This window comes from Pteropus medius, unplaced genomic scaffold, assembly GCF_902729225.1.
Source record: "Pteropus medius unplaced genomic scaffold, Ma_sr-lr_union100, whole genome shotgun sequence".
NCBI lineage: Eukaryota > Metazoa > Chordata > Mammalia > Chiroptera > Pteropodidae > Pteropus > Pteropus medius.
This window is the reverse complement of record NW_024352149.1, coordinates 3,801,067-3,819,375: the sequence shown is the minus strand read 5'-3', so window position 1 is coordinate 3,819,375 and position 18,309 is coordinate 3,801,067. Positions and strand designations below refer to the sequence as shown.

The following is an 18,309-nucleotide window of genomic DNA, read 5'->3' as shown; positions in this document are numbered from 1 at the left end:
TACCACTCTCTTTGTGATGACACAGAGAAAAACCACTCAATGCTAAATTTCCTTTATGGCAGTTACCTCTTTTACAATGACTAATTTTTTAAATTATAGTTCAAAGGTGTTATTTTACTGCTCAACTTGCAATATCTAATTTTAAAACAAATGTATCCTTGAACACATTGTAAACTTCTAGTTCCACGGTCTATTCATTTGTTCATTATTTAGTAAATATTTGTGAAGTGCTTGTATCAGTCACCGGGCTGAGTTTAGGGATAGAGTGGAGAACAGTGAAGACTTTCCCGCATTGAGCTTACAGCCTGGTGGGAGGACACAGACATTAAACGAGGAAGTTTTCCACTATAAGTGTGTGATTTAGCAAAAGTAGAGGGAGCTATAACAACAACAGATAGCCCTAATCTAATCAGGGTGCACAGAAGTCTTTTCTGAAGAAATTACGTTGAAGCTGGGACTTAAAAGATGACTTTAAGAATAAGGTAGAAACTGAGATTGTGTCTGGTGTGTGGGTGGATGTGTGTGTGGATGTGTGTTTGGGAAAGAAATTAAGAGCTTTCTGGGTAATAGGAAGTGCTTTTACACAGGCGAGGAGTTGAGGAATTGGGTGCCCCAGGATAGTGGTTTTAAACATTTAGTGTGCAATAATGCTTGACTGGGGTTTCAAACATGCTCAATTTTGATTATATTATCTGATTTTGATAATTAAAGCGGGGCAATAGTTTGGCCACATGAAAGATTTAGTGACTGCTCTTAACTTGTGCACACATGCAGATCAAACCTGTTTATGTGAAGTGCACTTTGGAAGGAAAGTCACTGTATTTTAATTCACTAGGATTTTAATGTATTTTAGTAACAACTGGTATAGAGTCAAGAATTTGGAACTTTTTTTGTTGTGAAAAATATTTTTATTAATAGCAGTGTTTGCTTTGTTGGAATATAAAATGCACTTTGGTTATTGATTGTCATTCAAAGTTGGCTTGTTCAAATTATCTTGAAAGTGCAGTTAATTGTAAACTTGTTCCACTTAGTAATTTTACTTTTTAAAATTCTATTGTCTAACATATATTTATAATCACAGAAAATGGGAAAAGAGCATCGTAAATGCAGCTGCAGACCAGGTGATAACACTTCCTCTTGTCTGTCAGACTATGATTCCGTAATTATTAATAGAGTGGTTAAAATCTATGAGATTAGTTGTTGAAAGAAAATGTAGTTTATAAATAATTGATATCAATACATTAGCTTTAATAATTGACTAAGTAATTGCAATCACTACCCCAGAAGCCTCACAAATTGTCTCAAAGTATATTTACATATCACATAACAACCCTTGGTGATGTTATTTGGTTGTCGTCTTATTTTTTAGGTAATAGCTGATTTTTTTTTTAAAGTTATAATTCCTTGTTTTCAAACCTAAAGCTCTGGCAGTAATCCTACTGGGCTCCTGGCAATCACTCCTAACCTGTCTCTGAATTCCGGTCTTACTTTTGATAGGAACAGTGGATTTCCTTTCCCCTAACGGTTGACTTTGTTGATTTAGCCTGCACCTTGGGATGCAGTAGGGAAGTTGTTGCTCACCTCACTTCTTCACCTTCAGGAAAGGGGTCAAGACTACTTCAGAGAAAACATTGCTGTGGCCATGTAGGGTTAGATACACATGTCGTGGAAAAATAAACCAAACTTATGTCAACAAGGCCCAAAGACAACGAATCTATTCTAGCACCAGTTTAGTTGTTGGAGACTTTTTAGTGGCACCTTTAATGAACCTCTGTTTCCTTCAGAGGGTTCAAATGGTTCTGTTTATCATAATCTAAAGAAATATTTTTGCTTACATAATTATAGCCATTGCTTGATTATAAAATACTATAATGAAATAAAATGTATGTGATATTCCTTATAATGTGTTTACATATAATATCTCGGTGGGTTACATCATTAAAGAAATGTCCAGTTAAGGGCAAAGTTGATATTAAAATATCAATTATTAAACCACTAAGGAAATAAATGTGTTCCTTTATTTGTGAATTTATTTTGACTTGGGTAGTAGGTGTTGTATACAGGAAGACTAACTGTTGATTAGTGAACCTCTCTGAGTTTTTCTTAGCTGTCTTCTGAAAGTGTGCAATCTTAGGCTTTTTTAGTGGTGTTTTACTTAGAGAAAAAGAGGAAAAAGAAGTAGTCCTTTTCTTCTCAGCTCTGGCTTTTCTTAACCTTCTAAATTGTGCTTACATTGTTTGAACATATATTTCAAGCCTTTTAAGTAAATCCTTAAAATACGTCATCTGTTCTGTTATTAAATGTTGGTTTCACTGCATGAATACCTTTCTGTGGCCCCTCTGCGCACATGACTCACTTGTGTTAAATGCTTGGAAGAGCATTACTCTGTGCTCCTAGGTGGATTACATTTCTATAACGAATTATCAATAACCATTTTGTGCTGGTTAATGGTCAGAAAGGCTTTCAGGGGACAGAGGTAAGCATTAGTAGGGCAAGTCTCCCAGCTATACAGTTAGAGTAAACCCTCTTCCATGGAACTTTAATTTATTTTAGCATTTGATGCTACAGATTTATGATCTGACAGCCTCCCTTGCTGGCATCTTGATTTTAAAACCAGTGGATCATTGCACATTGATCTATGAAGGGGCGTGATTCATTAAATGCGTGTAATTCTAAATTTCCAGGTCAAATCGTAGGTAAGACTTCGCAGTGGAGGCTTCTAAATAATTTTAGGTTTCCCATGTTAAATTTTTGAAATGAAGAGATTAAACAAAATCATTACTACAATTCCTTCTAATTATTTAGTGATCTGATTGACTGGCTAATATACCAGTCAATCATACATTTATTCATGCATTTATATATTTGTCCATCTGTCTGTCTGCCTATCTGTCTATCTGTCTGTATCTATTTTATATTAGGCTCAGAGGCTAATGTGAAGAATACAAAAGAAATATTGAGATGATTTTTTGCCTTTAGGAGCTCTTGATATATTTGTTCAAATAAAAATGCCACTAAATGTTCAATGGAAAAATAATGTGTGCACATTTCTTTTTCTTTGATCACTTTCTGGTTGTTGATTTTCTTCCTAACTTTTGATGAGGCTCATGTGTGGAAGGATTTTCCACATACTGAAAGTTATATTCCAGCATGAACATATGATCACTGGTAAAGCTCTTAACCAAAACTTTACGGAAATGCTAATAATGATGACCGGGCCAGTGATGTAGTTCTGTTTTACAACATTCATCATTGTGGCTAAGTTGAAAAAGGCATCACCTAATCTGATGCGAGGAGCCAAATTTGCTTCATGCTTTTATTATCCAAATTTCCCGATGTTGTGAAATACTCTTGTGAAACTTAGAAAACTACTTATGGATCTTAGTACATTTCTGTCTTTCTGTATCTCTTGAATGGGAAGGGAACAAATAGGTCTGGCTACTTCAGAAGGGTGTGGCTTGAAGTTGCCTTGTGATTTTAGGTGTGGTCCATTAATAATGATGTTTAGAAACTTAAACAGGAAGTTTAAGGCCAGAGTCTCCTTGGCAATACATAGCAAAGACCTGCCTTGCTCACTGTTTCATTGAGCTTTCTGAGAAAGATGACCGTCATTCACATTTACTGTACAAGCTTAAAACTGTGGTTTTTAAATCTATCTCTTTAGATTTATGCATTCAGGACACTAAAATAGAATAGTTCCATCCTAAAGAATGGGACAGTCTTGTTCACGAGGTGATGCCTGAGAACCTTGCAGTGGAACTTCCTTTTTTTTTTTCCACGGAGAGTTTCTATTAGAAGCATCCCAAACTAAGAGAACGAAATTGCCGTTTTCCATGTGTAATGTTGCCTAACTTGAGAACCTTGAATCGGTATCTGTCTCTTCTCCTGCTCCCCTGTCAGTGTCTGCTTTGCTCTCTCTGGGTTGGGGGTGCTTGTGAAATGTGGAAGAGTCAACAATCTCAGAATTTGGGTTCAGTGGCTAACTCTATTCTGGATGTACCCAGATCACATTCTGCAGGTGAACCTGATTTGGCTGTGTCATTAGGGTCAGATAACCTGAGTCTAATAGCCTTGCAAATTTGAAGCATAAATTTCGTGGAAACTGGCCATAGGACTTTGTGTTCATCTCTCCTACTTCTTAAATAATGTCATATTAGACATCACACATTTTCTCAGAAATTATAATACAGCAGTTCTGCCCCTTAACCTTATGTAAGCGACACCTTCTTACCATGCTGATTGGATGAGTGAGGTGCAAAGACCTTTCCATGCATCCTTCTGGTTAGTGCAGTTCTGTAGGTGCTTGAAGAACAATCACGTAGGTGCTGGCCCCTAAGCCATGGTTCTTGTTGGAATACGTGGGTTGCTTATCAGGAATGAGTTCCAAATTAATAACAACATTCAGGGTGTTTAAACAATTTCTATTAAAATTTTTATTGCGTTCATTTAGAATTAGAGAAACTTAGGAAGAGTGAGGTTTATAAAAGAAAACCAAATATGAGAAGGGTTATAAAATTATAGCGTTTAAGAGCTTGTTCTCCCTTTAGTAATTCAGATTCATTACCTGAAAAATGCATTTTTTATTTATGCAGTACATAGCCTTAATATTTATTACAAATTAATGCCGTAGAGACTCACCCCACACCTTCATGATTCTCTCTGGTGTCTGTTTTCTTTGTAAGTTCAGGCTCACTTGCTGAATGATGGCAGCTATTACATTAGAGTTAGCTACAACTAGATTGCTTCTAATTTATTCAGGAAGAAAAGATAATTGCTAAATTAATATAGGTAATTGTGTTGATGACCGTATAATGGGAGAGTATTAAAAATTGACAAGACCCTCTGTATTTTAAATTTTAAATTTCTTACATTTATCTAATTACAAAAGGAAACCTTGTTTTTTTAATAGAAACTTGGAAACTCAGAAAAGTATAAAGAAGAAAAGTAAAATCACCTTTGATCCTCTCATATGGAGATTACGCTGTTTAGATTTATTTCTTAGTTTTTAATGTATGTATGTGCAGTGTTCTATAAGTACATACTAATTAAAAAACTCACTTTAAAATTAAATTGATATAATACATAGTTTTGTATTTTTCATTTTTAAACTTAATATTATGTTACCATTAATGCATTGTACTAATTTTCACTTTTTCTCCCAGTTTTATTGAGAAATAATTGGCATCCGTCACTCACTGTCTTAAGTTTACGGTGCACAGCATGATAGTTTGATTTACAGATATTGTGAAATGGTTACCACAGTAGGTTCAGCAAACATCTGTCTTCTTATATAGATACAGTACAAAGAACAGAAAAAAAGGGAAAAATTTCCTCCTTGTGATGGGACTCAGGATTTACTCTAACTTTCCTGTATGTCGGATGGCAGCGTTAGCTATTGTCATCACATCGTACATTACATCCCTGGTATTCATTTATCTTCTAACTGGAAGTTTGACCACCTTCTCCAGTTCTCCTCCACACCCCCTTCACCCCTGGTAACCATAAGTCTGATCTCTTTTTTCATGAGATCATACTACGAAGTGCGTCTTTTTCTGACTTATTTCACTTAGCGTAATGCCTTCAAGGTTCATCCATGTTGTCACAAGTGGTAGGATTTTTTTCATTTTTTATGGCTGAATAATATTCTATTGTATATATATCCCACAACTTCTTTATCCATTCATCCACCAATGGACACATAGATTTTTTTCAATGTCTTGGCTATTATAACTAATGCTGCTATGAAGTTGGGAGTAGAAATATCTTTTCAGGTTAGTGTTTTAGCTTCCTTTGGATGTTTTCCCAGAACTGGAATTGTTTGATAGTTCCCACTTTTTTACTTTAAAAATAACCAATGTGATAAAACTATTTATACATAAATCTTCCTGGGATAGGTAATGTTAACAATCTTAAGGCTTTTGATATAGGTTGCCTTTGCTTCCTCAAAGTCTAAATCAATTTTTATTATTAATAATCATCTCATTTTACTTAAACTGCACTAAAATTTATAAAAATAAACAAAATATTTTCCTATGTAATAGGACAAATATTATTTTGTCATTAGTTTTTATTTCTTAATGCGAATAAGCATTTTTATAAGTGTTTTAAAATTTTAGAAATCAACTTTATTAGATTGAAAGATTGAACTATTAGTTTATGTAAATGTAAAAAAATTAAAATATGTAATATTTTAGCCACTTCTGTAAAATTTCATATTTTAAGGGAATTTTGCTCATGTGTAAAGGGAAGAAAGAACCTGGATATTGAGCAAAGCTCAATGATTTGACAATAACAATTGTATAACATTTCAAAAATTTCTTATTGAATCTGAAATACATCTAATTAGCTGATACATGAAATTTAGATCATAATACTTTCTGTTTTTAAGAACTGGAAAATCGATGTATTGAAGCTTTAAGACTATTATTTTTAATGTAAGAATTGTGGAAACACCAAATTCATTATCATTTAAGGTGAAATGAACTATTTTACTTAAAACCTCTTCTGTGGAATATAAAAAGATAAAGCTCTGTATAGCAATCTCAAAGTAATATTGACACTAATACCTAATATTTGTATTATCTCTTTGCTTTTCCCTTTTTAGGATATCCAGGCGGAAATTGATGCCCACAATGACATATTTAAAAGTATTGATGGAAACAGGCAGAAGATGGTAAAAGCTTTGGGAAATTCTGAAGAGGCTACTATGCTTCAGCATCGACTGGATGATATGAACCAAAGATGGAACGACTTAAAAGCAAAATCTGCTAGCATCAGGTCAGAATAGTCAATATCAAAATAAAACTAATGGGGGAGGGTTTTGTTTTTTTTTTTAAAAAATTCCTGTATATCAGAAAGAGACCAAGAAGCCTTACTGCTATGCTGCTTCTTCAGAAATACTTTAAGATTTAAATACAAAGACTATTGCTGTGAAGACCTACTTTCAGCTCCATTTATGTCCAATGCCCTCTAATTGTTCCTTACTATTCACAAATTTGCATATCATTTTAAACCAATAATACTAATATCAATGATATTACTAACACCCGCTAATTACCTAATTCTCTTTTTACCTTGACCAAGTACTGTGTTAAGATCTTTACAAGCATTATTGAGTACTCAAAAAATCCTAGTAAGGCAACTATTAAAATCTTTTCTTAACTTGAGGCTTCATGAATACAAAGAACTTGCCAACTTTTTGAGCTAACGAGTGCCAAGCCAAAATTTGAATCTAGGTCTTCTGGACTCTTGACAGTGAACATGTTTTGCTTCATCATGCTGTTTGTATATCCAATTTGAAGATGTATTTATAGAAGTTAAATACTGCTTATGGACACTAATGTGGAAAACTGATGATTCATGTCTGCATTTGGAGATAGTGAAATTAAATAAGGATGAATATGAGGACCAGAATGCTGACTAGTAAAGGATCTTGAAAGAATACCTACTGAGACAATTATTAATGTTATTGGTAGTCAAGAGTATTTTAGAATTATACTTCATAGATGGTGGATGTAAGTTTAGAGGAAGCTGAGAACATGCTACTGAGCAAACATCCAAAAGAGAATATTGGGAGAAAGACCTCAGTCTTGCACCTGGATCACTTTCTTTTAAAGTTCAGAAACCATATGATGTATTGAAACATGTGCAGCCTTAAACCAAATGATCTTGAATTTGACTCCTTGACTTCACTATTTACTTACTGATCTTGGGCTAGTCACTTAGTCTCTCTGAGCCTTAGTTTTATCATTCACAAAATCAAAATATAAATATCTAATTCATATGATTGCTGTGAAGATTGAATAGGATAACTGAATACTTCTTAATCTATTTAAAGCCTGTCCAATGTAGCATCTAGTTGTTTTTGTTTTGTTTTGTTTTTTATGTAAAGGGACTCAGTGGATCTGCTTCAACTGCTTTCTAGATTTCATAGAACTACTTTATGGAGAGTGTAAATCTTCAGTGATTACTTATTGTGAATGATTTTTTTAAAAAATCGTTTTCTGAAAAGATGTACTGAAAGGTTTTTATTCTTCTGGGGATCACTTCATTTTTACACTTAAAGAAAGGGGTACTGTGGCATGACTATGGAAGCCTCTGTGTAAAGATCCTATTGGAAATTGTGTCAGCATCAGCCAACTATTTTTCAAGCAGAGAGGAAAGTTATGGAGTGTTGTACAGCGAGAGAATATACTTATGCTTGTTTAAGATTGAATTTTTAACTGGCCAGATCCCATTGGGTTTCACCTTTCTGTTCCTCTTAAATATGAGTAATTAAAAAGATGTAAATGTTAACACAGTGAAAAACATTCACTGAGGTTTTAGCAAAACCGGCATCTAGTCCAGAGAGCTAAAAGCCAAGGGGTTGGCCCTGTTGAAGTTGGTGCATGTGGTGTTGGAATTTTGAGAGTTTGGAGGATGACTTCTTTAGGATGAAGAATTTAATGAAGGCCTACATCATAAACAGATCATTCCAATGGAAAGCTACAGACAAAAAAGTCTTTGGCATTTTATGGATGTTGTTGCCTAAGCCTATTGTCATATTATTTTCTAACCTGGAAATAATTAACTCATAAACTACAGTTGGAATATTATCTTATAAATAATTTAGTCTTATTTTTAGAAGATGGACGCATAAGCTTTTGATGGTGGACTTATGTATCGCAATAGATCATTTACATTCCAGTAAAATATGTTATTAATGTGAAAATGAATTAAAATAATTTTTAGCTTCATTACCCTCTCTGGAGATTCGGATATTTATTCAAGCATTTAATAAGGACCGACTTCTATGTTTAAGGCATCGCCTAAATCATAAACGAGATATGGCGCCTGCCTCTAGGAAGTTCACAGTTCTGTCCAGGTTCAGGTGGGCCCAAAGGAGGGAGTGGTTACTTTCACTCTAGATGGTCATCAAAGGCTTCTTGAAAGAGGCAATTTCTAAATTGAGCCTTGAAAGATATATATTTATTCCACGGTTGGACTGGATGAGGACTGAAGAAAGGCATAAAAGAAGGAGGCTTGAAATAACACTGTGTTTTCATGGAATAGTTAAGGTCAGTCTGGCTGAGAACAGAATTTGCTGCTGGTATGGAGGAGAAAGATAGTGTCTAGAGAAAAAGGTAGAGAGAGAGATAAGACACAAATCCTGGAACATCTGTGTGCTCCCATTCTACTGGTAATGGAATTTGAAAACTTTTAGGCGATGTAATTAGATTTGAGCTTGTAAATATCCCTCCTGCACAACTGGGATGGTGCTTTAGATGACCACAGTTTGAAGACAGGGAGGACTGGTTAAGAGATCCTTTCAGTATTTAGGAAACAAAAGAGAGTCTGAATAGATACTTAGTTCATGTCGTTGAGTGTGACATCTAGAAACAGATACCCTGTAGCCATTGGATGGATGTCTTCTCTTCAAAAGAGCTGTAAGCCAGATGGACAGATGGTGGGATGGGGAGTATCCAGGTGGAGGAGGCAGGTAATCATTGTGAGTAGGCAGGAGGGTGAACATTGAAAGAGGGCACAGCACAGAATATCAGGAACCCTGATATATAAGGAATACCGGGAAGGAAAGGGAAACCATCAAAGACACCTGAGAAGTGACTCTCCTTTAAGGAAGAAGAACTAGGAGAGTGTGCTGTCGAGAGCCAAGGGAGGAGGGGGTTTCAAAAACAAAGGCATAGTTAATAGTGATGGCTATTTAAATACTATGTAAGTGTTAAATAGTGTTGGCTACTTAAGCTAGTGGACTAAGATCAGGGCTGCAGAGTCTAGAAGGGCTTTAGTGACTTATTGCCAGGGCCATTTTGTGATTGAGGCAAAAATCTGGTTGCAGAGGATTAAAGAGTCAGACTGGGAAGGTAGGCAGTGGAAATAGAACTGAATCTACACAGTCTCATTTTCTCAAGTAAGTGCGTTGAAGGGAAGAGGAGAGAGAACACATTGCTATAACTCTATTATTAAACATAAAGTATCCTAAGTTTATAACAGCTAGAGGGCTACATCTGTATCTATATTGACCTTTCTCTGCTTTCTTATAGCTTAGATATGTTTAACTAAAATAATGAGTGATGTGTTCTTTTTTTTTATCTTTAAAAAATGGGCAAAATAAATTATATGAACAAATAAGCAGTGACATCTGGGCATCCCGGAGACGATAAAGCTCCGGGACGCCAAGGAGAGATTGTTCTCCAGAGTACACAGTTTACTTTACTGCATTCCACCTGGCCACGTGCATCTGAACGCCGCCGGCTTTGCCATGTTAGATAGAGAAGAACCCTCTGTTGTATCGAATCAGAATTGTTCACATCGTCAATAAATCAATTCTCCTTCACATTCAAGTTTTGGACCTTAGTGAGAGGATACCTTCCTTCATTACCTTATTTTATACCAGGACCTTCTCTATACTACTATCTAATTTTATAGTTTTATGCTGTGTATATGTAATTCATCTACAATATTCCAACTCAGTTATTTAAAAATACATGTCCTCTCATAGTTTCAGCTGTTGAATACTTAGCTTTCTTTTTATTTTTTCCTCTTCCTACTGAACCTGCCCATCTTTCTCCTAATGTTTGGCTGCTTAAACCCTTCCTCTCTTCACATTCCATCAGCCCTTTTTACCTAGCTTGGATTCCATCAGGAGCCATTTTGGTGATGTCAGAACCTTGAATTTCCTCTACACCGAGAATTTCCTATCTACTTTTTCTGTTTTTGATACCGTCATGGCCACACACCCTCTATTCCCTGCTCTTAATTCTGGGCTACTTAGTGTTGCAATAGAAAGTGAAAAATGCTAACATTCCTTTACTATAACCTAACCCTTTCTACTTAGTATTGTGATTCTGAATGATTTTCTATCATATTTACCACCATGTCTATTTTTAAAAGATTTTAATTTCTTTTTAACTCTCAGATCTCTCCCAGAACTCTCTCTGTAGGCGGCCTTGGTTCATTTTTCAGAGAATGAGGCCATCTGATAAATGCCTATTCTGTGCATTCTGTATTTCAGATTTTGATTTAATTGTGCTAAAGTTGATATTGTCATAGCAGGGGACATTTCCTCTAATTTATCATCAGTTTTAGAAAGAGAATGTTTGCCAAAGTTCATAATACCAGCTAATATTTATTGAACATTCATGTGCCAAACCTACACTAAGTGCTTTACAGGGATTACATGGTGTGGTCATTGGAACTATGTAATAATATGTGGCTTGAAACCTTGGGTTAATATCTTAAATATTATTTTGTAATCTTTTTATGATTAAATTTTTAAAACATTAAAATTCCAAGGTATCAAATATTCTTCTTGTGATCAAAAATATACCTACAGTTGTATATTAAAATTAGAACAATGTAAGAGAAGATAGCTAATGATTTGAAATTTCAGCTAGAAGATAGGCTCTTAGGAACTTTGTCAGAATTAGAAATATATATACTAATAAATTCAGTAATGGGAATGACATGGCTTAAATTTTTATATTAAATTTATTTAATTTAGGATCACGTTAATTAAATGTCCACTTATCAGCTTAGAGATGTTTAATATATAGGTCCTTATTAATATGTGGTTTCAGAGACCAGTGAAATTGTCAAAACTAATGAAAACAGAGTTCAGAGATAAAATTCTATCTTCCCATTCTTTTATGAGCCTCTTAAAAATTCAGAGCACCTTTTAAAAAGCTGTTAGAGGAGATTAACCTTTAACATCATCATTACATCTAATGTTATCATATTTTACAATGTCACCGGCACCATTTTTAACCTTAGGTAGTTGATTTCACTAACCATATTGTAAAACTGCTAAAATTTCCTTTCCCCAAATATAATAGAGGAAGATTCTGCTGCTCTCCTCTTTCCTTTTTCCTCTGGTTCAGCAATGATGGAAGTGTTCTATGTCTGCACTGTTCAGTACAGTAGCCAAGAGCCATATGTGGCATGTTGAGCACTTGAAATACAGCTAGCGCAAATGATGAACTGAGTTTCAATTTTTATTTATTTTAATTAACTTGAAATTTTAATTAAATTGAAATTGAAATAACCTCATGTTGCTGGTTGGCTACCATTTTGGAAGCTCAGCTTTGGTGTTCTTTCAGCACAGACTGAATTCTGAGGATTAAACTTTTTTTTCCCCTAATGGGTTTTAATTCCCTTTTTCAGAGCAGGAATAATCCACTTTGAATGTTACTGATTAGTTTTGCACTAACAAAGCTATTTTTTAAAATAATATATGGGTGTTACCATAAATTAAAAGGAAATTTGATTTGTAGTAAGAATGCCAAATTGGACATTTAATTCTGTGCAATCTGTACACAATAGGGGACAGTGTATCTTTGCTCCTCTTAATTTGGGTCATTATTTTGTTTGTTATGTCAACAAACATATCTGGGCAGTTTCTGTCTGCCCTCTTAAGTCCTACCCGTGATGAAGAAATGTAGTGTGGAAAAAGCTTGGACTTTAGTTTGGATTCTAAATTTTCACCATGGCTTCCTGAGCAAGTTTCTTCTTATTTGGACTATAGTTGTTGTTAGGTTTCCTTTTTCAGAATACATTTGGTTTACTTGTCTTTCTCCTAACTTGATCCTAAAACTTGTATTTCTAAATCAGTGTAGTGCCCGATATCAGAGTGAGTGCTCCATTAATGTTTGTATTGAATAAGTGAAAAACTGCATTTTATTTTAATAACTGCCTCTCCTTACTTATACTCCTTCCTCTCTTTTTCATATCTGTACACTAAGAGAAGGACTAAAAAGTTATTTGAGAAACATTGAAAGGTAGAGGCTTCTGGTGGTTTAAAATAAATATTGATCTGTAGTTCCTTCCATATTTTCTTTTCTACTATATTTAGACAAAGGAGTATCATTTTTATGAGTCTACCTTCGAACCAGTTTTTGCACATTTTTATAAATAATTTTTCACTTAAAAATGTTCAGACAGTTGCAAAATAAATGATTCAGTTGTAAAAGAGGCAATTTTCAAAGACCATATCGTGTAGTAAACATCATCCTAGGTTGATAATACAGTCCATGAAAGTTTCTATTATTTTGCTCATGTTAGGTAACCAAAGAATAACCTGAAGCTAGTGAGAGTTAGGATAATAAGTCAGTTACCCCAAATGTAAGTGCCCACGGATATGTGTCAAATAGAGAAATATGTTAAGATTCTGAAAACATGATTGATGACTGGTTATGAAGTCTTGGGGGGGAAATGTAAACTTTAAAATGTTTAGAATAAAATTGAGAAAGTACAGCTAACACCACACACAAATTTAAGGTTTCTTTTTGCAAAACATTCAACTCATTGCCTTTCATCTTGAAAGATGAAAGAATTAAATTGAAACTGGAACACTGAAAGCTACTACGGAAGCATGCATTTATTTGGGCATATGGTAGTAATCCACTAATCATGTAGTTGTAATCTATTGGAAAATAACCAGAACAGATTTTCCAGGCAAAGATTCTGCTAGATCAGCTTGTTTGTTTGTTTTTTTTCCTATGGAAAAAGAAAGATGTTGAGAAGCACATATACCAATGTTATCTTTTTTATTATTATTTTTAAATTTCAAAGTCACTTCAGTATCTCTCTTAAAAAGTTTTTCATCTTTATAAATAGTTCTTTAGGTGGTGAATGCCATGCATTTCGATGATCAATTTCATTATTTCCGTGCAGTCAAAAGAGTAAATTGGATTGAAAAAGATATTTGCTCTTTAATACAATGAGCGTGTTACTGGATTTCTAAGGAATATCCGGTTTAGTTATTGATTAAAGAGTTAAGCTATAGACATTGAAGATGTAGGATCAGTTAATCTAAAATAAGAGGTCAAAGTGTGTACATTAGTGTTTTGCACATAGAGACACTCAAGTACTTCTTGATTGACTAAGGACCTCCGACTTCTCTGATTTCTCGGTGTCTTTTTTTTTTTTTTTTTTTACATTTAAAAATACTGGGAAAAAAATTGCAACAGTTTACTCAAACTTACAGCAAAATCATTTATAATTGATGGAGAGTGTTTTCTTTTAATATAATTGAACATGTTTAGTTCTGCTCTGTGACAAGTAAAACCACCGTTTATCACAAATAGGTAATTACATATTTGGCCTAAAATTAATCTGTATGAACACAGAAAAGCTAGTGCTCAGGCAAAATTGGAACTCATTAAAGAACAATTTTGTACAGCATAGGGAATATGATCAATAATGTAATAATTATGGATGGTGTCAGATGGGTACTAGACCTGTCGGAGTGATCACTTTGTAAGGTATATAAATGTCTAATCACTAAGTTGTACACCTGAAACTAATATTGTATGTCAACTGTAATTGAAAAATTATTTTAAAAGACAACTATAAACAAAAAATAACTCAGAAAAATAATTTTTATAAAGTGAGGTCAGTCATAGTACCTGTAGAATGAATAGAAGATTGTAAATGCAAGAAAATAAAATATTTTTAATAATATAATTCTCAAAGAGTTATAAAATACCTCAAACTTCTTTTTGTATTTACAAATTATTTATTATTTCATACCCAGCTCTTTTGAATAAAATAGAATTTTAGTTTGTTTTTTATTAGCTGGCTGATAATGGGACCAGAAATAGATTGCAGGACAATTGACCTTTTTGTATGTGACTGAATGCTGGTTCATGGTATTTTAGAGATATGCAAGACTCTGATTTTTTTTTTTCTTTTAGCCAAGAGATTATGGTCATTATTTTATGAATTAGAGATGAACTAGGGATCAATGGTTTATAGTCATTCTTCTGAAAACATTATGAACTTTTAAACAGACAAGATATTGTTGAATGCCATTGTTGGGAGTGCCTCCTAATGTGATCAACGGGGAACTATTTGTTTGAATGATCTAGAGCAGTGCGATCAGCTTTAAGACAGAGGCTCAAGTAGATCAGGTGTCCAGAAAGGAAATCATTACTGCTGGGTCTGAGGGACAGTAGTGGTTGTGCCTGGTCTCGCTCAGTAAAAGAGCAGATTTGTGGAGATGGATCAACGTCAGGGTGGGCGTTATGTGAGAGGATGCGAAACCTGATCGGCAGAGGTTTCTTGCCCCTTGGGTTGCCCCAAGTCGTCAGTCTTCGGAAGCTGTTGTATGACAAGGCTTGCGTCTGTCTCTATCAGCTTTGCCCCTTTCAATCTGAAAGGTCAAGGTAATTCCATTTCATGCAGGTTAGTGCTTAAGTCCACTTTCACAGTCTATCCATTGGAGTGAGGCAGGATTGAGTAAACGCCGATTCCTTGAGTCTCTGCCATTGTTTCTGACAGTCCTGTCTTTTCAAATACAGCCTATGTGATGTGGGCTTGAGACTGGATAGTGGATGAAATCCAAGGCTAACAAGAACAACTAGCAAGTTTGTGCTTCTGTTTACATTTCTGTTTTCAAGGGCTTTTGCTCTCATTGGAGCCTTCATCACATAAAAATGTATTTTAAGCATGGCTTTCTGATTATGAAGGTCATAATTTAAGAATCCAAAGATACTTTTCTGAGATAAAACCAGAAATAATTATTGAAACAAACACCTCACCTTTAAATCAGAGTATAAAGTACTTCAATCAAAGATTTTTGCTCCATTGTTTTTTTATTCACAGTGGACATTTGTCACTGGACCTCAATCAGCCTTAAGCTAAATAGTATTCTATCCAAGTAATACCTTATCATTTTCCGACTTTTTGAGGTAAATATTGGTGATGTTCTACTTCAGTAATTTATTTGGTTATAAGAGAAATCAAGACATCAATAATTTCCTTTCCTAAAAAATTAGCTCTTTTAGGGGGAATGAAAAAATAATATGGGCCTGTTGTAAATATTCCATGTAGTACAAAACTACATAAAAATTAAGTATTTACTGTGTTCTCAGTAGTAACCACAGGTGGTATATAACTTTTTAAACATTGTCTATACATATAATTTGTTCTCTTTATCCCTCTCTTCATATATACAGATGAAATGAGAAAAAGTATTTTAAATGTACTTATATACTAGACATAGACTACTGAAACTTGTTTTTTCAATTTTACATTATATCATGGACATTATTCTTCTTGAAAGCCTCATATTTATGCCTTTGTGGTGTGGAGGTGTACATTTTAAATTTTGATAGATATTATCAACATATCAGATGAATTCAAAATAACTGCTTACAGCTGGTCATATAAAATTATTAGGACACAGGAAAATATATAATATTTCTGATACAATTCAAACTTCTAAATATGGTTAGCATTATATCTCAACAGGGCCCATTTGGAGGCCAGTGCCGAGAAGTGGAACAGGTTGCTAACATCCTTAGAAGAACTGATCAAATGGCTGAATATGAAAGACGAAGAGCTTAAAAAACAAATGCCTATTGGAGGAGATGTCCCAGCCTTACAGCTCCAATATGATCATTGTAAAGTAAGTTGACAGCAAACGGTGGGTACCTTTTTAAATGAATTTTGATTTTGGTGAACTAAGTACCGAAAATAAAATTCTAGATAAATATCTGAGTTGAACCAATTATCACACGTTTTCACCTCTTGCTTCTAATTGTCATTATTTAGGCACTTACTTTAAATTGAATCCGTGGCTTCCATTTGTCTGAAATAAATTTTTCTCTTCATATTTAACTAAATTTTTTCAAACATTACAGATATCTCAAGTGTAATGTTGCTTTTAGCTAATCATGACATTTATCTAATTTTCCAATAAATTTTAAGAAATTAATAAATTACATTGGGGAAATTCTTTTGCTATAAGTTAATCTTAAATTCAAAAGTCATAGATCATAAGGAATTACAAACTATCTTGCTTATAGTAAATGAAAGTGAAAAAATAAGGACTTGAAGTAGTAAGTAAAATAGATTCAAGTCTTATAGCAAATGAAGACCATAGTATTTAAGATCATTTTATGTTTTCTTTTTTGGAACTTAGACCTTTGTTTGAGGTATATTTTTATTCAGCTCAAATTTGTGTCTCTAAAATGTTTATTAGGCAGTTGAATACATAGGTCTGTAGTTGATCGAAAGGTCAGAACTAGATCAAACTTATGAGCATATATATTAGTCAAGGAGTTGGATGAGATCACTTAGGGTGTCAAGAATTCCATGACATGAGCTCTGAGGCGTCCTAGCTTTAGAAATTGGAAAGATGAGACTGAGAAGGCAGAGCCAAAATGATACAAGAACCAAGAGGGGAGAAGGGAGTCTAGGATACTAAAGAAAGAAAGTGTTTCATAGAGTATGGTCCAATCACAAGGATCAAATGTTGCTGAGAGGTTGAATAAGATGAGGTCAGAAAATTGACCATCTAAGACAGTTGCTGACCTGCACAAGAGTCATTTAAATGGCATGGTAAAGTTGGAAGCCTAATTGGAGTAGATTTAAGAAAGAATGTGAGTGGAAGTATAGATAACTCTTTTAAGGATCTTTACAAAAAAGGAAACAGAAATCAGACAGGAGCTAGAGTGAGAATGTGGGGTCAAGTACAGTAGTTTCCCCTTATCCATGGAGGATACATTCCAAGACCCCCATTGGATACGTGAAACCATGGATAGTACTAATCTCTGTTTATACAATATTTTTTCCTGTACATGCATACCTATAATAAAATTTAATTTATAAATTAAGTACAATAAGAGATTAACAACAATAATTAATAAAATAGAACAATTATAACTATACTGTAATAAAAGTTAGGTGAATTTGGTATCTCTCAAAATATTTTATTGCACTGTACTCATCTTTCTTGTGGTGATGTGAGATGATAAAATGGCTTATTAAGTCAAGAACTTTCACCTTTTCACTTAAAGGAAGCACTCTTTGGCATATTCAAATTGCCAACATCACTACTCTTATACTTTGGGACCATTATTAAGTAAAATAAGGGTTACTTGTACATAAGCACTGTGATACCATGACAGTCGATCTGTAAACTGAGATGGCTCCTAACTGAGTAATGGGCGGGCAGCGTTTACAGTGTGCATATACTGGACAAAGGGATGATTCATGTCTCGGGTGGGATGGAGTTGGATGGTTTGAGATTTCATCATACTATTCAGAATGGCATGCAATTTAAAACTTTTGAGTTGAGAGAAGGTAGAAAATGCAGTCCAGAAGTGGGTGAGTTAAAACACTAGAAATGCATAACAAGATCACCGGGTGGCATGAAGGGCCCACTTGAGGTCAGTGATCAGTTACCATGAACAGTAGAGAGAGGCTGATGTCAAATGGTTATTAGAAGGAAGAGTAATGGCGTAGTTTGGAATGCTAACATAAGAGCCTCTTCATGTTCTTTTTATTCTTTGAGTCTTAAAGCTACCC

The 18,309-nt window shown here is 34.3% G+C and overlaps 1 protein-coding gene across 11 annotated transcripts in view; it reads left to right on the top strand.

The window, feature by feature from the left end:
- Positions 1 to 18,309, top strand: part of UTRN (utrophin) — a 446,059-nt gene that overhangs the window by 300,555 nt on the left and 127,195 nt on the right. For all 11 annotated transcript variants that reach the window (XM_039846978.1, XM_039846975.1, XM_039846976.1 and 8 more), the window contains 2 exons: positions 6,605 to 6,777; positions 16,249 to 16,405. In XM_039846978.1, the coding sequence (XP_039702912.1) occupies positions 6,605 to 6,777; positions 16,249 to 16,405 (330 nt within the window). The remainder of the gene's footprint in view (positions 1 to 6,604; positions 6,778 to 16,248; positions 16,406 to 18,309) is intronic.